At 39.1% G+C, this 19,933-nt stretch overlaps 1 protein-coding gene across 1 annotated transcript in view; it reads right to left on the minus strand.

Moving 5' to 3' along the window:
• Positions 1 to 6: 6 nt before the first annotated feature.
• Positions 7 to 19,933, minus strand: part of JAK2 (Janus kinase 2) — a 60,765-nt gene continuing 40,838 nt past the window's right edge. Inside the window, exons 14-24 of the mRNA XM_042450294.1 lie at positions 17,154 to 17,281; positions 15,140 to 15,278; positions 12,795 to 12,946; positions 11,974 to 12,124; positions 11,404 to 11,540; positions 10,819 to 11,008; positions 7,676 to 7,800; positions 3,851 to 4,023; positions 3,556 to 3,673; positions 2,434 to 2,544; positions 7 to 1,431 (exon numbers count right to left, since the gene is read on the minus strand). Of these exons, the coding sequence (XP_042306228.1) occupies positions 1,324 to 1,431; positions 2,434 to 2,544; positions 3,556 to 3,673; positions 3,851 to 4,023; positions 7,676 to 7,800; positions 10,819 to 11,008; positions 11,404 to 11,540; positions 11,974 to 12,124; positions 12,795 to 12,946; positions 15,140 to 15,278; positions 17,154 to 17,281 (1,532 nt within the window). The 3' untranslated portion in view covers positions 7 to 1,323. The remainder of the gene's footprint in view (positions 1,432 to 2,433; positions 2,545 to 3,555; positions 3,674 to 3,850; positions 4,024 to 7,675; positions 7,801 to 10,818; positions 11,009 to 11,403; positions 11,541 to 11,973; positions 12,125 to 12,794; positions 12,947 to 15,139; positions 15,279 to 17,153; positions 17,282 to 19,933) is intronic.

Below are 19,933 nucleotides of genomic sequence, written 5' to 3' on the forward strand. Positions count from 1 at the left end.
TTCTTATTTGTTCCCTTTCCATCAAAGTATTTACAGTACATCAGTCCCCGAAGGTGCATCTCTGCTTCTGTTGCTGGCCAGCACTTGGCTCAGACAGGCACACTGAAAGTTGCTCAACCAACTATTCAAAATACACACACATGCACACAGACCCACACTTGTTCTACACAGTGAAGCCACTATGCTTTGACAATATGAAGAAACAAACACTAAACCCTATTCATAAAACATAAGCCCTTGTGCAAGGATGCCAAACCACTCTTCAATTACTGAAGAAAAGTCCAGCATGGGTTATAGGGGTTCTTTATATCATAGTAAACTACTACTCAAGCTTGTTCAGTGATGGTTTCTGGTTTGTTAGGCATGTGCCACTTTTGCATGTGACCCTCTACAGATTGCCACCATGTTGCAAGCCATTCCACTGCTGGCACAGGTTCAGTCAGTGATGTCTTCTCTTCTCACCATGACTGGTAGCTTTTTTAAATTTAATCTCTCAGAGAATAACATAACTATACACAGCTAAGAAAAGCACATGTTTGCAAAAGAACAACTCTCTGAAATATATGAATAGTAGCTTTGTCATGTACAAAGTCTCCATTTATTGCAAGCAGAATGGATGCTGGAGAAGGCAATGGTACAGAGCGGATATGGGCACCTGTGTCCACTATTAAACTTAACTTGTTCCTCTTTAAAATGGCACTGCTTGGAATGTGAAATCTTCTGGTAGCTATGCTGAAACAGAATTGTAGATGTTTCAAAATGTCCATAAATCCGTAGGTCAGCTGCTGCTTCAGAGCACAATCCTATACCGATGTGATGCAAGTGCCAGTGATGTTTACTGGCTGGTAAGTGGATATAAAACTGCAGTATAAATTACTTTCACCTCAGTGATGACCCAAGGAAAAATTAAAATTATGTCAAACTTCTCACCATTCATTCTTTGAAAATCTGCAGATTAACAATAGTATTCGTTGGCTGGTTTGTTTGTCTATTTGTTTGGCAACTGCCCTCTTAGGCAAACCATGGTGATGCTCACTGAACACATTTTCCAGTGTTTTGCCTTTTTTTAAAGTTAAAAAATGCAATTCCTTCACTATCAAAGTGCTTTTCACTGGTGCAGCACAGCAATACTCCCTTTGAAGAAACTAAGCAGAGTTCTTCACAATCATGGGCAAGTTCTGATGGGATAATTTCCTTCCAGTATCTGTTCTCAAAGAAGAACGCGCATGGGAGGGCCAATAATCTGCAACTATGCAAAGAACAAAACATGTTTTGCTATGCATGTCAAGGTATCCCTTTGGATGTACTTCAGAGTTGTTTTTTTCATCCACCCATGTTCTCCCTTAGGACATCAACTCTCAGCGCGAGATCCCTAAAGTTGGGTCGCATGCTTGGATTATTGTTCCAGCACTCTGTCATGATGGCATAAACCTTGGTAAGGCAGAAAACAAGTATAAATATGAGACAGGAAAAACTAGAGTCATAAGTCTCTTACATTAATTGAGACTATCAGAGGCTTTGCCACTAAACAAAAACAAACACTCTCATTCATTCTATGCATCTCCCCCCTCCTTCTCTCTCTCTCTCTCTCTCTCTCTCACACACACACACACACACACTCACACACACTCCATTCTCTGGCACATTTCTTCATAATAAAAAATAATAAAATAAATAATTTTTTTATTTCTATCCCGCTTTTAGCCAGGCAATCAAAGTGGCTTACAACAGGTTAAAATACAGCCATATATACATAATGCCCCCCCCCTTAAAACAAGATTAAACAATGTAAGATTAAAAACTACATATTAAAACCGACTAAGCTAAATAAAAATCATCATGGGCAGAGTTCACTGGATGGGAAGTCTTATTTATCTATGTTGCATTTTGCCACAAGCCTTGGGGAGAGGCAAGTAAGATATAAAATGTATTATTATAATTGCTGCTGCTGCTGTTGAAAATGAGTAAGAAATCCACACAGTATTAGCTTTACAACAAATCTACTATAAGGTGGAAGCTGTAGTACAGATTTCTAAAAAGTCTGTATCCATGTGTTTTTTTTAGGCCCAATGACTATGGCTTGACTCTGATTTATTGTGGTGTGAACTTATCTACATTAGTAATAGTAATATAAATTTATTCGGTCTTTGACCAGTATAAACTTATCTACATTGTTTTACCTTACCAAATTGCTTTTTAACTGTTTTGTAAGTCCTGAAATGTCTAAATAAAGGCTGGCACATAAATACATTATATTATATTATATTATATTATATTATATTATATTATATTATAAACATTTAAATAAAAACAAACAAATGAAACAAAAATGGAAGTTTTTTTTAAAAAATCCAACAGTCTGTATCAAAGGAACAATTTCAGTGGTACCACCCATAAATGACAGGAAAATAACAACATAAAACATTTCAGTACCTCATCAGGGCATCCATCAGGTCGTGACAGCCTTATGCTATTCTTCAAAAGAATTATTAAATGGAAGGCAATCTGGTTTTGCTTATCATCACCAATCATACGCATGAACTCCTAAAAGAGAAAATCCAAACCTCAATGACTGTAATATTCTTTTTATTTATAAAATGTATATCCTCACCATTGTACTAATAATGGGAGCCGGCCAATAGTAATAAGATACAGATTTTAAAACTCTCAAGTAAAACATAAAAACTATTGTATTAAAAACACAGCAATAAAAAGATATAAACCATTCTCAGATAATTAAAACTTAATTCAGCAACTGAACAGCTTAATAGGATTAGATATTTAAAGGAAAGTTCTACACAAAAAGCTTTCTCTGTTTGTCAAGTACAGTACAACTTTTTAACCACTGTTCTCAATGCAGGCAGAAATTATTCACAGAATTTCCAAGCCAGCATGACCACAGGAGATTAACGTTGTATGTGAAAAGCAGGGTATGCATTACCCGTTCAAACAAAAAGAAATACATGGTTTGATAATAATAAATACTGGATTGACGGCCACAGTCTGTCTATCTCTATATGGACTTGTCTGAGAATTCTTACTCCTGGCAAGTGGGATTCCTGTTTTGTGTAGCAGAGTGTGTGATGGGAAACAGGGCCATCCCATTGACTGTGATGAAAGAACAACTTAATTTGGCTGTCCCTTTTCCTGAATTGTCTCCATTCAAGATGGTAATCATAAGAATTTTGCCACTTCAAGATCTTAAGCTGACTTTGCTTCCTCTTTTCTCATCATCCCCCATTTTCCTCATATTGATTTGTTTAGGCTGTTAGCCATGAGACTGCTAATCTTTATCACTGATCTCATGCAAGCCAGCATGGAACCAATTCAGCTGAAGCTTCAAATAAATAAATAACAGTGACAGGACTTAGTCACTTCATTTTATATATCATGCCCCCAAAAGCACATATTTTATTTTATTTGCTCATCCTATGATTCCCTTGTCATTCTGTTCCTATGATTCAGAATATAAATGGGGGGAGAGAGAAGGAGAGGGAAGCAGACAGGTTGGCTGAACATCTATCCATCCCACATTCACACACACCACCTACTAACCACTGGTGGGCTTTTGTTCTTGTCTGTGTATGTGAAAAGTTCATATAGGACCACACCAAAACTCCACATATCTGAGGCCACAGAAAACTTGTTGTCTGTCAGTGACTCTGGTGCATACCTGTTGAACAAGTGAAAGGGATAAAAAGTCTGTAAAACTAATGCATATTAAGATAATGTTTTATTACATCCTTAACAGATTTATGCACTTTTCAACCAATTACTATTGAAGATATAGAGATTTTACTCTTTTACAAAATTTTTCTAATTTGCGCTCCAGCAACAAACAGAAACATACCAAAATATTGGACTCTCTCCTGGTTCCTTTACTTTGTAGTACTCTTTGTCCTGTGGCAGGACTTTTGTCAAACCAAAGTCTCCAATTTTAACTCTGTTTTCATTCTCCACCAAGATATTTCTGGTTGCTAGATCTCTATGAACATATCTTTTTGATCCGAGATACTCCATGCCCTGTGTGGAAACAAAATTAAGAAACCAACATTAACTGGCTTTAATAAACATGAGGAAGTAATTAAATGTTGGTGTGTCGGGTATCTCCTTTTTTCAAGATGTAATAAACCTGTTCATGGCTGAGACACTTACTCCCATTGAAAGATAACACTATTGTATTAGAAAAGCAAAATGAACAGTGCGAGAAAAATGCTGAGCTTCCTAAAGTTGGCCAAGCCTTGCAAATTCCTATCAATTACCACTAGATGTCACCATTGTGGTTTCTGTCAAGTGATGGAGCAGCATGCTGGGAAGATAAATGGTACAAGATCTCTTAGCCTTGCTCCATGAAGAGCTGCCAATATAGGTATACAATTATCATTTTGACCCATGGCCCTTATACTCTGCTGTGTTCTAAAAAATTCTAACTTGATTTTATTACTTATTTTTCCTTTTTTTGTTCAAAGGCATAGCCATGTTAGTCTGTTATCAATAAACAAAGGGGAGCTTGTCGCACCTTTGTAACTAACTCAGAGAAAGAAGTCCTGTAACATAAGATTTTGGAGATTCAGTCTGATGAAGTAGACTGCATCTACAAAAGCTTATGCTACGAACCTCTTTCTCTCAGTCTCAAAGGTTCTACAAGATCTGTTTGCTCTCTTTTTTTGGTATTTGGTGCATGTTTATCGAACCATTTCCTGTATTGCTATGTACTGTATAACTTGAGAGTATGTATTTTCCCTGGATAAGGATTAACCTTCCATTTTGAAGCCAAGCCCTCCCTCCAGTCCATCTGCCTTGGTCCAGGCCTCGGAGGTTGAGAGGAACTGCTGGACCTCTTACCCTTTCCCGCCACCACTCCCTTCTTCTGTGTCATGTCTTTTTAGATTGTAAGCCCAAGGGCAGGGAACCGTCTAACTAAAAAGATTGCATGTACAGTGCTGTGTAAATTTACAGCGCTTCATAAATAAAGGTTAATAATAATAATAATAATATTTCTTCTGTTATCAAACTGGGAAGATAATGTTACTTATTAATTAGAAATATCAAGTTTATTAGCTTACATTTCAGAGAGGCAGAAAGAGTTAGTCCTCTTTGATTATTCAGTTTAATGAGCGCACGGATGAGATTTGTATTTTATAGGTCTAGCTGCAGCATTGCGAGAACTAAGCTTGTATGGACTTCATCAGTCCTTGAAGTGCAAGACTATTAGTGGGAACTTTGTGTAAAAACAGTAATTTCAAAAAATGCTGAAGTAAGCCTATACGAATTATGCCTATTCCAGTGCTTCTTAGAAACACCGTTCATGAAATTCAAATGCTGTGCTGAAATTAATAAAGTATAATTGCATCAACCAACCAGTAGAGCATAGTGCTAATTTGTGCGACAACAGAGGAAGAAGTAAAGAGAATGCTTCCCTCTCTTTGCACCCACTTCTTTCTTTTGTTCATATTTTTCTACTCCGGTGCCTCGATCTGCCTCCTCCATGGTATGGTGCCAGGGAATAGCCTGCCATTAGCACAAATGGAGGTTTGCCCAGTCAAGGTAACCAGCTTCCTGCTGGTATCACTATTACTCTGACTATGTGCTAAGAGACCTTCTCACTTTTCAAAACTCAAGCTGCCCACTCTGCTGGCTTCAAAAAAAAAATCTTTGTTGTTAGTAGGCAGTGCCAAATTGTATTCAGTTCCCCCAAGACTGATTTGTTACCCCCAACGTATTCTGCCACTTCAGTCTTCAGAGCTGACCTGTAGTGGTTGGACCACATCATGGTATATATAGTCCAGGGGTGGGTCACACACAGCCTGTGGGTGGCAATGTTCGGGTATCACCTGATTTTACACCCCTTGAGACATCCTGGATTCTTAAAGGAAATATTTTCCCCGTTGGTAAAATAGAAGGGGAGGGCTGCTATTCTTGGAAGCCCCTGGAAGTAATGATTCTCCTATAAAGCAGAACAGTCTTGCTGTAGTGAAAACAGCATACAGTCTTGCTATAGTGAAAAGTTGCATTTCACAGTTTATGTTTTTAAGTGCAAAGTGAGCTCCTAGTCACTTCTCTCATCAGCCAAGCAAATGGTTTGGAGCAGGATCCTGGGGAAGGGCAAATTTGGTGCCCGAACCTGCCAAATTTGCCAAGTCTGATCTAGTTCAACATTCCATGTCCAGCAGCAGCCAAGCAGATGCCCTTGGGTGCTGACAAACAAGATAAATATAGTACAATTTCCAACAGTGTCCGACCAGATCTTTAACCCTGTTCATCTTCTACCACAGGGAACTGGAAATTATCCTGAGCTTCAGCAAAATGATTGGGAAGATCTAGTAAATAGTATCAGGTGGGCAGTTGTGGCTCATATGAAATCACACCACCTCACACACATTTTAGTATCCTGTTATTAGAAAACTCAATAGATGTAGACTTCACAACCTCTCGTTAAAACAATGACAAATGCATTCTTAATGCTACTTTGCGGAAAATATGAGTTAAGACTATGTCCAGATCACATTCAGATAAGAAAGGTTTATAGAGAAGCTGTAATAATCTTAGTCCTAGACCTCCCACCAGAGATACAAATAGATTCCTGTACTATGACATTTTTCAGTGCAAACTATGTGCCATGCATCTCCAGAAGCTTCTTCTTCTCCACCTTTGTAAGTTAAATGAACAGCAATTCTGCGCACACACCTTGTTTTCACAGTGAAACAGCTTAGGTCATGTGAGAGATGTTGGATGGAAGAAGTGAAAGTACAAAGGAAACAATGCAAAAAACAATAAAAATATGGAAAAGAGAATGTTTTGAAAAAGTGGGGGGAAACAATCTTACTTGTGATGATATGTGGGGAAGAAAGAGACTGCTTCTGTAGCATTATATATAATGGTAGTATTCTTCTCCAGAAAAAAATGGGGGAAAAGCAGTATATTCCTTTTAACTGGACTCATTTCATCCTTAATAATTTTTTATGCTTAGTATACACTCACTGACATAATGTGGTGAAATGGTTTGAGTCCTGGACTAGGCCTCTGGGAGACCAGAGTTTGAATCCCCTACTCAGCTATAGAAAACCTCTGGCTGACAAATCACACTCTCTCATCTTAAGAGGAAGGCAATACTAAACCTATTCTGAATAAATCTTTCCAGAAAACCCTATGACAGGAACAAGTCATAGGCATGTAACATCACCACCACCACTCATTACTATGAGCCAAGCTCTGCCAAAAAATGCTCCGTTATGAGGAACGGCTAATTTGCATGACAACTAAACCAATATGAAATGAAGCTCAGGAACAACACATGACAACATTCCCTGGCGTCAGTCTTCTGCCATCTTTTATACCATTTGACAGTCAACAAAGGACAGGCAGATTCTGTTTTTAGGCTCAAAGCATACATAAAAGAATGAGGTATCTTTCTTCTATTCTTTCCCATGTCTTCCATTCAAGAGAATGCATCCAGTCTACTTGGTATCCTCGTGCTAGCTGGGGAATGATGGGGATGGTAGTTCAACAGCTGGAGGCACCAGGCTGAAGAAGGTTGGTCTAGAACTGAGTTTGGAAAAGTCATTTTTTCTAAGCTTTTCTCTTGAATATACTGCAAATGCTAACACCAGAATTATCAACCATTTGCTCCTAGAGAAAGCATAGCAGTATTAATGTCACCAGCAGAAAGTATTACCTTACATATCTGAGAAGCATACTGCAGGAGTTTCTTATGATCCAGTCTGTCCTTGTGTTTCTGGAGATAGTCTCGTAAACTTCCATAGGGCAAATATTCCATTATCAACTTCAGATTTCTGCGACCTTTCCAAGCAAATAATAAATGGAAATTTTGAAGATTATCACTTAGAGAGATTCCTTCACGAAGAAGTTGAGTTTTGACATCTTCCCTCATAGTAACAAGGCTGACCTGTCATGAGTTAGTAGAAAGCCTAGACCATGTTGGGCCTTATACACATTGAAGCATTCCATGCAAATATTTAGCCAAATGTTACATTAATAACTCACCATTTTCCTGTAATTCACACATGGTCTGAGGTAAGTGAAAGAATGAACTTCATAAGGAAAGTATTATTGATGGGTGCGATTTCAGAAAGGTTCTTGGGGACTGAGTTCTAATGGTGGATGGGGCCAAAGACAAAAAGATGGGGACCAACAATAGCAGAACATTTTAGCTTAAAATTATTACTGCCAATAACTAAACTTTAGGTGAGATATGGAACTCAAATATACGAAAGCTTGGAAATCACTGAATGCTGTGTCATGAAGGCATGTGGTTAACTATAAGGCCCAGAGGGCTGTATTGATACTCCAGAAAGGCCTGATTTGACCTCAGAGCTTAAGGTTCCCCAACCCTGCAATACAGATGCTAAGGGACTGCAACTCCCTTCATCCCTCACCACTGGCTGTGCTGGGTAGGGCACTGGGGGTTGCAGTCCAACAACTACTCATGGGCCAGTCCCTATCTTGTAATATATTAATGTTTGGGGCCAACACGTATGCCTCCTGAAACAAAAGGATATTCCACAGTGAAGAGCAATGAACACAAGGGATGATTAAGGTTAATCTGTCCAGGAAAGCCCTGAAACACTGCATTTAATGATCCAGTTCCAGATAATGGAACCATGCTCACAAGGCAGGAAAACAGTGGAGCAAAAGTTCCAATACAGGTATCAACAGCAAAGGAGGGAACATGAGCGTATACAGCCATAGCCCCCAAGTTATGGTACAGCTTGCCGGAAGAGATCCGTCTTATTACCATCTTAGATGCCTTTAAGAAGGCCCTTAAGATGGATCTCTTCTGGCGGGCCTAACCACCCGATCTTTTATAAAGAACCTAAGAAAAATCCCACTTCTGGCTGTAATTGTGCATTTTAGATGATGTTTTTATTGTTTTAAATTGCATTTTTGAGTGATATATTGTCTTATTGTATGTAATCTAGATGTAACTGCTGTTTTATGATTGTAATCCCACCTAGATCCATCGGGAGAGGCGGGAAATATAAATAAAATTTATTATTATTATGGACAAGGAGACCCACAAGCAGTATTATGTTTCTGTTACTCTCTTGCCAGTGGAACAGAGCTGAAAACTCATTCTTTCGGGACACTCCAGAGTACAATAATTCCTTTTTATGAAGCAAGTGATTAAAAGGAAATCGTACTCTATATATTCTTCAGTTGGCCAGTGGAATTTATTGCCACAGGTGAATATCATGTACGATGTTGTACTTGGATGATTTCCATGGAGTTTATCACACAGGAGGAATTTCTCTTAATCTCGAATGAAAAGAACGCATTCACATGAATTCGCTAGTTCAGCAAATTTACGTGAATTCGAAGTACATTCAAACTGACTTCCCATTTCCCGATAATAGCTTGCTATTGCCTGAGTTTGTGTGTGGTAGTCTATCACGCAATAACGTGAAACCCCATGGTTGCCCTCGGACTGACTTCCCATTGCCCGAAATTGCATGTGTTAAACCCCATGATTGCGTTCGGATTGCCACTGGATTATACTTCCAATTTCCCTTGTCTGATAAACTCACATGACTATTCACAAGCTTTTGTTGTTAATGTAAAAGAAGAGTGACTGTATTAGACCCTATATTTTCTACATTTTGCCCTTGTCAACCAATAGATAGTTTTAAAGATATACAAAACAAATAACATTCCCAGCAGTGCATGTTTCCAAACATCATATAAATCTGTGCAAGGGACAAGGAACATTTTTCTCTCACATTACAGATGGAAATCAAGATGCAATTGCCCATTAAGAGGAGATGGTTACTCTCAGCTGTTTCATGTAACAAAAAGAAGACAAAAATATCTCTAGTATGACCAGAGAAAAAGGAAAAAAAAAAGCTGAACATTCTCAAAACCAAAAATGTTCAAATATTCAAATTCTGCATGCACCAGAAACTATGGGTTAAATCTAATTGTTAGTCCCAAGCAGAACTTGGCACTACTCTAGTTGAGGATCCACTCATGTAGTGGAAACAACTTGAAAGCAAACAGCAACAACTCTAATTGGATCTAGCAATTTAGATCTAAGTTGGGAAACAAAGCAGGCAAGAGCTATCTCATTAAACTTTTCATCATGTTTGATTTTTTAAACACTAAGAAGGAAAATTGGGGATGAATCTTTGTGAAAAGTTTTATTTCTATACCACAGAACTACTTTTAGAATTTTATACCTTGATTTGCAACAATGGTGGCAATGGCATGTTTAGAAAAAACTATCCTCTTTTGCTTTTCTTTCATTTGCTTCTGGGAGTACAGTACATAAAGGGTGACCAATGGCTAAGGGAATGGGGGCATAGTGTCATCTATGGGCCATATGTGTTGCTCAAGGCTATTTCTGTCCCCCCCCCCCAAAATATTTGCATGCATCACCCCAAAATTGTTTGAGTCCATCTAAAACACTGCCTTCGTAACCCCTGAAGTCTCTCCCTTTTTCCTAAACGTGAATTGATCAAACAGGAAAGGATCAGCTTTTGATAGAGGGATGCAATATAGGCTGTTCAGAGGCAAAAAATTCCTTTCAGACCCCCCAAAATTTTGTGCATATGTGGGAAGATGAAATGGGGGGGGGGGGAGGGAGAGGCTCGAAGACACTGTTCTAACACCAGACTACTGACAGTTGCCCATCTCTGCACTAAAGAATATATTGAAAATGAGAGAGAAACAAGAATTTAAGAGTCTCTTCTACCCTCTCTACTTTGATTCAGACTAATGGGAAACATTTGATAAATAATCCAATGGCTGTTAGCTTTTCTTTAGTATAAGAAATAAAGTACAGTGATGAAACATGCAGCATACCGGCACTGTAGCACACTCCTTTGTATTTGACAATGTTGTCATGTTGCAAAGATTTGAGAATTTCTATTTCTCTTTCAAAATCTCTCAGGTGTTCTTCTGTGCTGTGCTGCAGTTTTTTAACAGCAACCACTTCTCCAGTGTTGTCTTGAAGTGGATCATATCGGCACATCTCCACACTGCCAAAATTACCCTGTGAGATCAATGAACAGGAAAAATTGTAACTTGGATAGGAGGAATAGCAACAGCAGCAGCAATAGCAGCTTCATTATATACCGCTTCTTATTGCACTGAGCAGTCTTAACTCAATCTAACTGCCCCCATCAAGATGGGTATCAGTTTTAGGGTCCTTGGAAGGATGCAAGGCTGGGGCAACCCTTAGCCCCTGGCTGGGACTGAACTCACAACGTTGTGGTTTGTGAGTGAGTAGCTTCAGTACTGGCATTTAACCAATGTGCCACCATGGCTCCTTGGCACTGTGGGCCATATGGGAAGAGGGAACAGAAGATCATTGGGGGGGGGGGGGGGGGTTTGCATCCATGTGTGATTGACCTACATAACCTGCAATAAAATGTTCAAGCTTCCTACCTTGCCAAGTTGCTGTAAGAAAATGAGGTGTCTTTCTTCAAAATATGTAGGGTCCCTGCTTTCAAAAGCTTCAGAAAATCCAAGAATACCAGTTCTCATATTTGGTAACATGTCATTTTCTGTTAATAGTTCATAATCTTGAAAAACAAAAACAGATGTATTAGTTTGCCATGCCACTTCCAACACATGAAGAGGAACAAATGGCAAAAAGCAGTCAATCTTATTTGTTTTGAGACAAAAGGTGAACCTGTAATATTATCATAAAATAACTGTATTATTAATAGGTAGAAATCCAACTCTTGTTTTCAACTAGGTTGGATCCACTGAATCAACAGAATCTGGTAACCCAGCACCGTATTTAGACTAACGGATGCAATGTAATCTCAAACACAGGGGACAGAAGTCACCACCCAGCCTTCCTCTCTCCACAACCCCAGCTCCTGCCCTCCCCTGGCTAATACTGAAGTAGAGGAAATCTCCAAATATTCTGTTACACAACATTTTGCACAAACTGCAGAACTTACTTGGCTACCAGTTTCTGACACCCCCCCAATCTCCCATTTAACATACCTGGAGTGAACAAACTGTTAAGATCACGTATAATTGCTCTGAAAGATGGCCTGAAATCTGGCTCATAATCCATACAGTGGTTTATAAGATTTGCCAGTTCTGTCCAATTGGGAGCAGGAAGTTGGTGCCTATCTTCATAAAATTGTAGTTTCTATAATTCAAACAATTACAAGCATTATTAAAATAGTTTAGAATTTGTGAAATTGTACAAAGTGTTGAGACAAACTAGATTTTGTTATGCCATCTCTTATAAGAACAACTCAATTTAAGAAGTAGCATTTTGTTTTTTGCCTTTAACGTGGTGGTGGTGTCTACATAAAGTAACTTTCCCAAGCTCTGGCAATCAACCACTGAAGAGAAACCAGGAGGAGAATAGGATGCATGCCAATAAGTCCTCCGGAACCATGAAATCTAACACTGGCAAGAAACTGCAACCAAATCCCTAAGCAGAGGTTGATAGAAATTAATACAAGATAAAAGTGAAAGATCCAGAATGGTGGATTGGTTTGAGCACTGGGCTATGACGCTGGAGATCAGGGTTTAATCAGGAAACCTACTTGGTGAAGATGCCAGCCACAGATGCAGGCGAAACGTCAGGAAGAAAATCTTCTAGAACATGGCCACATAGCCTGAAAAACCCACCAAAAACTATGGATGCCAGCCATGAAAGCCTTCAACTTGACCTTGGGTGAGTCACTCAGTCTCAGCCCCAGGTTGCTTTAAGGTTGCCGTAAGTCAGAAATGATGTGAAGGCACACAACAACACACAACAAAAATTAAATACAGAAAGAGAAAAATACCAAACCCCACATAGCTCTTACTCTCTGTAAATCCAGTGCTCCAAGAGGCTTGTCTCCCCCACTGCAGATTTCCCACAATGTGGTCCCAAAACTCCATTTGTCTGCTGCCGAACTCAGCCGCTTGGGATTTTCAATACACTCAGGTGGAACCCAGGGGATTCTCTCAAGAAGAACTAGACAAGCATGAAAAAGTTGAAGGAACAAATCAAAAAACTTTAATGGTTTTTAAAGGATGCTTTAACTGGCTGCCAAATTATATTATGTAAACTTGTTTGAGAACCATCTGTTGGAGGGTGGCATGTAAATCCTCTCAATAATTAAGCAAAATAATACATAGTGCTTTACGATAACGAACAAAATGAAGATCCATGTCTATGACCTTTATGAAATATTTAATAAATACAGTGGGACCTTGTTATCCGCGGGGGTTTGGTTCCAGGATCCCCCGAGGATAACAAAATCCGTGGATGCTCAAGTCTCATCAAAAAGAGCGAAATGGTATCCCTTATATAAAATGGAAAGTCAAGGTTTTCTATTTGGAATTTATACTTTTTTTTGGGAATATTTTCAATCCATGGATAAAAAAATCTGTGGATAAGGAAGGCTGACTGTATTCGTGTGTAGACTAAAAACTGGAGTGAACTAAAGTCCTAAACACACAAGATGGCTTGTATTATAGAAAACAATATGCAAATACAAAACAGCTTGCTATTACACACTCCTGTCACACACTTCTGTGTGTAACAAAGATCAGGGATTCTCTTATATATGTCTGTATTTAAGACCCTGAGCGATAGCCACTGTACATATATGTGCTCTTAAAAGTATTATTCTGTCTTGCTTTCTTTGAGTGATTTTATAGCTTCTAAGAAAAAGTAGCTACCAGGTATGTGTTGCCAAAGAGCTTTGGCCTTCAATCTGGACCATTTTTCAGGACAGTCTTTTAAGCTAGGCCAATCCCCATGTTTAAAATTGTTTGCTTTCTATTATATCCTCATAACCTTTATCCAGTACAATGTAAATGTTAAAAAGGAACCTGTTCCTAGCACATAAACTATTTCGTTTCTTTAGTGCATTTACCCCTGAAGTTGTGCTTTAATACTTCCTGCTGAGAGAACCACTTAGGCTTAAGACCAGATTATACATTCTGTCATTTACTTCTGCAAGATTTACGAAACCACAAAGAGAAAAGAAAGTGAAGAAATATATTTTGGTTCCTCAGGTAAAAAACTAGTCCCAGGGAATTCAACAGAACTTGATAGATGAATAGACAGACACTACTTGACATAACTAGGCCCACAATTCTGAAGAGTACTGGATGGACTTTCCTAACAGAACAAATACATTTGGCCAAGGATAACTTCCAGCATAAATATATGTATTTGTTTGCTTTTGTGTTTCTAACCACTAGAGATTAAGCCTGGCTACCAAAGGGATAAAGTACAAGATAGGTAACAAAAATAATATGTTTTGGTAAATCTCTCTATCACACACCTGAATACAATTTACAATATACATTTTTTTTAAAATGTAGGTGTTTTAAAATTTGCCTGTTTGGAACTGTGCTGTTGTTGCCATTATTTGTTTTAAACTTTAAGTTGACTTAAAAGCTGTATTCTTCAGTGTGTTCTTACACTTCTTATGATACTTTTGATGTCTCATCTAATGCAACAGGCATATTTTCTGTTGTTGTTGTGGTGTGCCTTCAAGTAATTTCTGACTTGTGGTGATCCTAAGGATAACCTGTCATGAAGTTTTCTTGGCACGATTTGTTCAGAGGTGGTTCGATAGTGCGTTCCCCTGAGGCTGAGAGCATGTGACTTGTCCAAGGTCACCCAGAGGGTTTCATGGCTGAGCAGGAAATTGAACCCTGGTCTCCAGAGTCCAACACTAAAAACACTACCCCACACCCATAGTTTTATGTAGCAAAAGATGTCATGCAGCATGAAGTATAACAAGGAGCCAACATGGTGCGGTGATTTGTGCATCGGACTACAACTCTGGAGATCAGGGTTCGATTCCCAGCTCGGCCATGAAACCCACTGGGCGATCTTGGACAAGTCACACTCTTTCAGCCTCAGGGGAAGGAAATGCCAAACCTCTTCTGAACACAACTTGCCAAGAAAAGACCATGATAGGTTCGCCTTAGGGTCACCATAAGTTGGAAATGACCTGAACGCACACAACAATAAAAACATGCTAATTAAAGCACAACCCATACTAGTAGAAGGCTCATGGCTTCCGTCTGCCGAAAAGGAACCCGAAAAAGAATGAAAGATCAAACAATCACTGCAGCAACAGAAAAGAGATAAACCACTCTCTGACATTTTCAAGGTAGCACACAAATGACCAAAACAGAGACTTACTGTCTTTTGGCAAAACTGTAATGCCGATACCAGGATCACTAAGCTTGATAAAGGGAAGGTTCCCAGACTTCCTATCTTCTTCTCTGATAAGCAAGATATTTTTTGCACATACATTCCCATGAACAAGGTTTTTATCTTCCTGATAAAGACAAACACCAGGGTTTAATTTCTCCTCCCAAAACAAAAATCAGACTAACTAGTTTTCTCAAGCTGTTATTTTTATTTCAGTAACTATAACAAAAATTCAAAACACAGATACAACACGAAAGCATTACAGTTTCCTCTCTTTCCAATGAAGATAGATACCAGTAAGTTACTTTTTTTACACAGTTGAATGAGAACACCATGATAAACCAAGTTGTCTATGGGAGCAGATCTTCCCTATGTGTGTTTTAATAAGTAAGAAAGCTCTACATAATCCATACTAACAATTATCATGCCTTTCACCATCTACCAGGTGCTACCAACTGGAATAAAGGGGTAGGGGTCTGGAAGAGAGAGAGAACTAGTTGGCTACCACTGGAACAGAATGCCAGACTACAGAGGTCAACTTGGTTTAATTTTTTGTACCAGCCATTCTGTTACTGGCAAGTAATAAAAAGCAACACAAAAAACCCTGTCTGTGTATTCACAGATTCTTTTTCACTTACTCTGGTTTAACCTGACACAATAGTGTTTGATTCTTAAGATAGTGGACAGGCACCATAATCAAGATGCAAAAGGGCACAGAGTCTATTGTGCTCCCCAGAAGAAGAAGGGGATCACAACCATTTTCAGAGCACGATCCAGGGACTGGTATAAACCCCCAACACTTTTCCAGACAGCTCAGCAGTAGAGCAGGTGCTCTGCATGTGGAAGGTACAGATTCATCACTCTAGGTAAGATGAAAAAAGAGTCTTGCCTGAAACCCTGGGGGCCATAACCAGTCAGACTTAATAATGCTGGATTAGTTGGACCAATGGTCTGTTAGGAAAGCAGCTTCAACAGTAAGATGTTTGCCAGAATGCCTACTACCCCCCAACTGCCCCCAGATGTGCCTGAGTGTCTTTCTCATCATGTAGGATATCAAATGTTCTGTGCTCTTTGCCCTGTGTAGCTAGGTTTATGGACAAATAAGGCTGTGGTATATCTGAAATGCAATTCAGTGTATTTGCTATTGCTCACATTTTACATTACACTGGTCCCCCGGGTTACGAAATACCCAGGTTACGAAATTTTCGGGATACGAATAAATCCCATAGGGATTTATTGTTTCGGCTTACGAAGGTTTTTTCGGGTTACGAAAAAACCCCGGCGCTGTTTTAAATGGAGCCGCGGCGCAGCCGCGGCTTTTTCCCCATTAGCGCCTATGGGCTATTCGGCTTACGAAGTATCCCGGGTTACGAAAGCGGCGGCGGAACGAATTAATTTCGTAACCCGGGGTACCAGTGTATTCCTGTTATGAAGACAAGAAGGAATTAAGATGAAGCTTTACACAAGGAATTTGCACATCACACTGAACAGCAGAGAGGCAGTGCTTCAGTAGATTATAAACATCAGTGAAGAAAAGAATGGCAGACCTAAATCTAGCATGCCCACATCTAGGAGGGAAAACTCCATATAAAATCTGTATACTTTAAGAAGAGATGAACGTGCTGTTTTGTGGAAACGAAATAGGACCAGACAGACAATACTGGCTACAATTCATTACATGCACCATCCAATAGTTGATTCCAAGAAACTAAGCAAGGATGATTGTTTCAATTTTCCTTATCCTTTAAATATATGAGCTCCACTGTGTCCTCCACTCCCAACATACACACAACTAAACCAGAAGTATTCTGCACGTGTTTACAAGACTATTTAAATCATGATATCTCATTCAAGTTCCCAGACATTTCTGAGAACAGTCTGGATCTTTAAGTCAGAACTTACAAATAATATGTATGGACAATCCTTACTAGTATTAATTAAAAGGTGAAGGGGGAATGACTCTTTTGCATTGGGATTACAATGGCAAAAGCCAACTACTTACCAGAAAATGCATTGCCATTGCCAGCTGCTTTGCAACCTCCAGTTTCCATAAGATATTTATAGAATTTTTATTCTTCTTCAAATAGGTATCAAGTGATCCAAATTTTACATACTCCTGTACCAGAATGTCTGAGATGAAATGTATACAAGCAATAATTAGTAAAGCAAGTAACTGAACCCAAAGCCAGCAATATTGTCTAGCTGCTGATGTTAATAACTACCTTTAAGTTGATCTTGCTTTATGGCGATCCTATGAATGAGAGACCTCCATTACCTGGGGCCATCCGTTGCAAGGTTGGGTGGCTGTTTGCATGCACATACCACTGTGCCACCCACTGCCACCACTGTGTGTTGCTCATTCTGAAGTCAGAAGGAGGCACTCAGCATCAATCACATGGCTGGGCACCTTGTTCTGACCTCAGAGTGAGTGATATGTGGCGGTGGCACTGGGTGGCATAGTAGGAAATATTTTAAACAGCCACCCAACATTGCCATGGAGGTCTCCAAATCTTCCAGGAAGATTCTGAGCAAATGTTTTTAACATCTGTTTTAAGAGGGGTACACCCCAGGTTTGGAACTGAACGGCCTAGATATTGTCTGGAATGTTTGTACAAGACTTGATGATTGGGCCCTGCATCGTCCATACAGAGTATGCGGTAGGGAAAGACCATTTTATTTGGCCTGTGCCAACAGGGCCTGACTTTTCCTTTATTTAGCCTCATTTTTGGAAATCTGAGCAAACATTATAGGATTAGTTTTTTGCGGGTTTGGGGGCTATGTGGCCATGTTCTAGAAGAGTTTATTCCTGACGTTTCGCCAGCATCTGTGGCTGGCATCTGCCCCCCAAACCCGCAAAAAAACTATGGATTCCGGCCATGAAAGTCTTTGACTTCACATTATAGGATTGTTTTCTGGTTTTTATACTTACCATGTATCAGTAAACATTAAAATTAGCAATATAACTTTTTTCAAATATCTAGATACAACAACTACATGCACACAAAAAAACAATGTTACATCATCTTATATTATACAATGTTAATATGGTTTTAATTTGGTTGCTAGTTTACTATTGTTTTAATCACAGTTTTTTGTATCTTTTATACCCATATGTGTCTTTATTGTAATTCACTTTACTTTGTAAACAATGCTGAGTCCCAGTTTGGGAAAAGGTGGAGTAGAGAACAAAGCAACAGTTGGTTGGTTGGTTGGCTCATTGGATGGAGCACTAATTATTTTTCCTGTTAGCAGGATTATCAGCATTTCCATTAGTGGCTGGAAACTAGACAACCTGTTGAACAAAATCAAGATTACAAGAAATAGGACAGACACAAATTCCTCTGTAGTTCTTACTCACCTGTTATCACCATGGTACTTTCAACTGGCTGTGTCTGAACCTAAGCTGACTGATGTAACTAAGAGGTTTGCATAAGCGTGTGTGTCTGCAAAATCCTGAAGATACAAGGAATGATGGCCCCCAAAAAGGAGAGGTTAGTCGCACAACATGGAGAGATGAATGATGGGCAATTGGCAAGCAACTTCAGTCCAGGTTGGCCACAGGCTTCTGCTTGCTTGATATGCTGAAATTTCAGAAGGCTGGCTATATGCTTAAACACTGCTGACAGAGCTGGTAACTTTATAATACTGAAAGTTAGAAAGCCTAAAGAATATAGACTTAAACACTGCTGATGGAGCTGACAAAGTTTATCTAATTTCATGTTATCAGAACAGGAAAGAGAGGTAGAAAAAGAGAAAAAAAGATTCTGATGTTGCTGCAAACCCTTTAGAAGACTATCAGAAAGATTAATGGAAAACATTAATATGGTTTGTTTTTAAGCAATCCAATGAGAATTAAGATCTCCAGTGCTGTATGTGTGTGTTTTGCAGGGAATGTGATGTGCGTGTGAAGGAAATGTGCTACCTTTGATTAATCACATGCTTCAACTACTGATCAAATTGTTTCTAAAGTTCTGTTGCAAAACTAGGGCAAAAAGCACTAAGAGACTTTTTAAGAAAAAGCAATGGATTGGTATTCTAAATGCAACAGTCTGCAAAAAAAGGCACAAGGAGGTAATGATTCTTTACATCAGGGATAGACAACTACAACTCCCATGATTCCTCACAACAGCCTATGCTCATTTGGCTTCCTGGGCATTGTAGTTCAGCAACTGGAAGGCCACAATGGCTTTCTTTTGTTTTATACCAAAGCAGTCACAATGCTGCATCAGCTATAGGACCATAGTGATAACCTCTCATGCAAGCAAAATTCTGCTCAAAATTCTGAAACATACATGGACTCCAACCATATACATGGAGAGAGAAATCCCAGAAGTCCAAGGAGGGTTCAGGAAAGGAAGAGGAACTAGGGACCACACAGCAAACATATGATGGCTAATGCAGAACACCAAGAAATTCCAAAAGAAAATCAGCATGTGCTTTGTAGATTACAGCAAAGCCTTTGACTGCATAAATCATGAAAAACTATGGAACTCCCTTAAAGACATGGGAGTGCCAACACATCTGATAGTCCTGATGAGGAATCTGTACTTAGGACCAGAGGCTACTGTCAGAACAGAACACAGAGAAACATAATGGTTCCCAGTTGGTAAAGGGGTCAGACAAGGCTGCATCTTATCACCTTATCTGTTTAATGTATATGCAGAACATATTATATGAAAAGCAGGCTTGGATACAGAAGAAGGAATGAAAATAGGAGGAAGGAATATCAACAATCTAAGATACACAAAGAACATCATAATGCTAGTAGAAAACATCAGAGAC

The sequence above is a fragment of the Sceloporus undulatus genome, chromosome 2 (genome assembly GCF_019175285.1).
Source record: "Sceloporus undulatus isolate JIND9_A2432 ecotype Alabama chromosome 2, SceUnd_v1.1, whole genome shotgun sequence".
In the NCBI taxonomy this organism is placed as follows: Eukaryota; Metazoa; Chordata; class Lepidosauria; order Squamata; family Phrynosomatidae; genus Sceloporus; species Sceloporus undulatus.